General features: G+C 27.3%; 1 protein-coding gene across 1 annotated transcript in view; it reads right to left on the bottom strand.

The window, feature by feature from the left end:
- Positions 1-1,482: 1,482 nt before the first annotated feature.
- LOC108693156 (DNA repair protein RAD51 homolog 4) overlaps positions 1,483-3,067 on the bottom strand; it is a 2,664-nt gene continuing 1,079 nt past the window's right edge. The window contains exons 2-5 of the mRNA XM_018201932.1: positions 2,927-3,036; positions 2,540-2,750; positions 2,165-2,341; positions 1,483-1,806 (exon numbers count right to left, since the gene is read on the bottom strand). Coding sequence (XP_018057421.1) covers positions 1,483-1,806; positions 2,165-2,341; positions 2,540-2,750; positions 2,927-3,036 — 822 coding nt within the window. The remainder of the gene's footprint in view (positions 1,807-2,164; positions 2,342-2,539; positions 2,751-2,926; positions 3,037-3,067) is intronic.

Genomic DNA, 3,067 nt, shown 5'->3' with positions numbered 1-3,067 from the left:
GGAAAAAGTTCGTGGCGTTTTTCCCGTTAGATGGCATTAAAAAACGCCACGAACTTTTTCCCACACCTAATATATATATATATATATATATGTCTGACTAGGATCAGCAACTTTATATTAATGAAAGGTATGAGAGCGCAATAACAAAATTATGTAGTATACACATTATATATTTATTATTGTTTCACAATAATTTATAATAACCTCTTTTACTGAAAAATTAATTCTTACAATATTTACTTAAAACAATTTCCATTTCTTTAATCAAACTATAATTTTTTTTTTTTAAATTTGCAGACAGGATGTACCCACACAATAAGTGTAACTGATAAAAATTAAAAATATTTACTAAACTAGATCATGTACGAACTTTGAAAAGAGTTATGATATATGCAATACACGTAAATCTGATTGACATTAAATCTCGAAAAACAGTATCATTTAATGATACGTCATTGAATAATCGGCCCATACCTTAGGTTAAATCATACTTCAAAAAAGAAAACTGCGTGATATATTTATATCGTATTTCTATTTATGTAAATTCTTTTTGAAGGATTCTACATATAATTTTTTTATACTAAATAGTTATTCAAATTGAAATTTTAAAAAGACATTATTTAATAATTTGACAAAATTATTAAATTATTAAAACATTTGGTAAAATTATGACTTTCTTCTTGTACTTACAACAATTTGTCATGACATTTATTATAAATAAACTCTGATGTCTTTTATAATTCCTATATTGAGAATGTACATATCATGCTTGTTTTCGATTGAAGATGATGTAATTTATCCGAGTATACTTGGAATTAATATAAGATACTTCTGCAATAATTATTTGTTAATTGTAGTAATAAAAAGTTCATTATGCTACAAATTTATGGCATTTATTACTTTAATGTAGAAAAGATATTTCATGAAACCTAATTCGCTTTAACATGATTCATTGATTTCACATTGATTTCATTCAACAGTTATGTATCGGAGAAATCGAATTATTATTTTTATTTACATATTAATTTTAATAATTAAAAAATAATATTTTCAGTAAGAAAATTTTAGAAATGATTTTACTTGTACTTAAAAATAAATGGATTACGAGTTAGTAATTTTATGCGACAAATGTAACGAATAAATAAAGAACATAAATGGAAAAATTACAATATAATCACACAAGTAATTATTAATAATAAAAAAATAACTATAGATATTATTCATTTGTTCCATTGCGAGACTATTACCAAAAAATTTGAAAATGATTTTTTAACATGTACTACGAGAATCATCTTACAGATGATCACCTTGACAAAGGTAAAATGATGTAATTGATCACCGACTAACATTTAAATATATACAGAAAAGTTACAAGATATAAAAATATTTATTATAAAATAACAGAGAGAAACATTCAAACATAACAATTTATCAAATAAAGTTTCATAACATAATAATTAAATATTAGTTTATCACGGCTAATTACGATGTGACTCCGATATCGTTTATAGTTACAGTACAGGACGAGTTCTCGATTAATCTTAAATCTTTCCAAACATTAATTTTTCGGGTTTCACCATGTAACCTTGTTATCAACAATCTCGTGGCTGGTATATTTGCCCAATATTTTCCCAATGCCGGTGTTATGTTAGCAGCATTCGTTTGTTCTGAAGAATTCCATTGGGAGAGTAAGTTCACAGTAATTACAACTGCTTGGTACTCCATCGTGAGGAATCGACATACTTCGGCCAAATCTTCAAGCTCGTAAGTTGTCTGGTTATCACTTTGTTGCGCGTTTCGCGGTACCTTGAAGAAAAAATGATCGGTTATTAAAAAAATACGAGTACATTCACATATAAATTAATTTCAATAAAATTAATATTAATATTATATTAATATTAACATTATTCAAATTCTCAACTTATTATTTATCTTAATATTATAAATAATATGAATTAATTTAATACTTTAATTATCAAATAGATAAGAAACGTTATTATTCCCTAATTTTACGCGCGCGCGCGCGCGTGTGTGTGTGTGTGTGTGTGTGCGTGTGTGTTAATCGTATTATTTTTAACATTGATATAACAATAATATAAGGTTTAATTAATAATATATTTGGAATATTATACAAGTTACTAAAAAAATTTATTTATTAAGGTACCTTGAAGATAATTGCCGGTAAAGAATCGATGATCACAAGAAGGATCTTTCTTTCTTCAAAAGATGCTTCATTTTGCTCCTGTTTACAAAGAGTTACCGATTGTCGCAAAGCTTGTACCAATTCATAGGAGGAACGAGCTTGATAAATTTTTGTACTGCGCAATGCATCTTTTATAATCTGTAAGAAAGAAAATTGACTTTCAGAATTCACAATAAAATAGCATTTTAAAGATAATAATTAATTATATAAAAAATTTATTTTTCAAATCTGTTATTTATTTCTTTCTTTTTAAGGATTACTTTTTCAATTATATTTATATAATTATGATAGATATACGCGCCAATTTTTATTGCTATTTGCAGTTAATGTTATTACTTTTTGCTCGAAATTTCTCGCTCTCATAATTCCCTCGTATCGCAACCTGCAGAAATCTTTCTTTGTGTCAAAATACCATACAATGCCGCCCGACCGGCTAGCGACGTTAGCTGCTATTGTGAAACATAATTGAGTCTTCCCGGAGGCTCTTGGTCCACATAATTCGCATAACTGTCCGGGATACAGGCCACCTCTCAGCAATTCGTCCAAACTATTCCAGAATGATACATTAATTAAAAATCAAATACATTTTCTTTCAAATAACATTCTCTTTTCTTCCTCTATGTAAAACTATTGTACGATTTATTTTTTAAGTTTCTTTTTTAAGTTTCATATCGAATATTTTTATTAATCACAATTCAATTAAGGGATATCTTGTAAACGTACCACGTTACGCTAGTCGGAATTACATTACGTTCTATCGCAAGGAGTTGCGTTGCATTCTTTTTTACGCCACCGAATTTCTTCAATATATAGTGCTTCATTTGCAACACATCCTGCAAATAATATTTGATTGAATTTATCAAT

Source organism: Atta colombica, unplaced genomic scaffold, assembly GCF_001594045.1.
Source record: "Atta colombica isolate Treedump-2 unplaced genomic scaffold, Acol1.0 scaffold88, whole genome shotgun sequence".
NCBI classification, from domain to species: Eukaryota; Metazoa; Arthropoda; class Insecta; order Hymenoptera; family Formicidae; genus Atta; species Atta colombica.
Note: the sequence above shows the minus strand (reverse complement) of the source record. Positions and strands in the feature narration are given on the sequence as shown.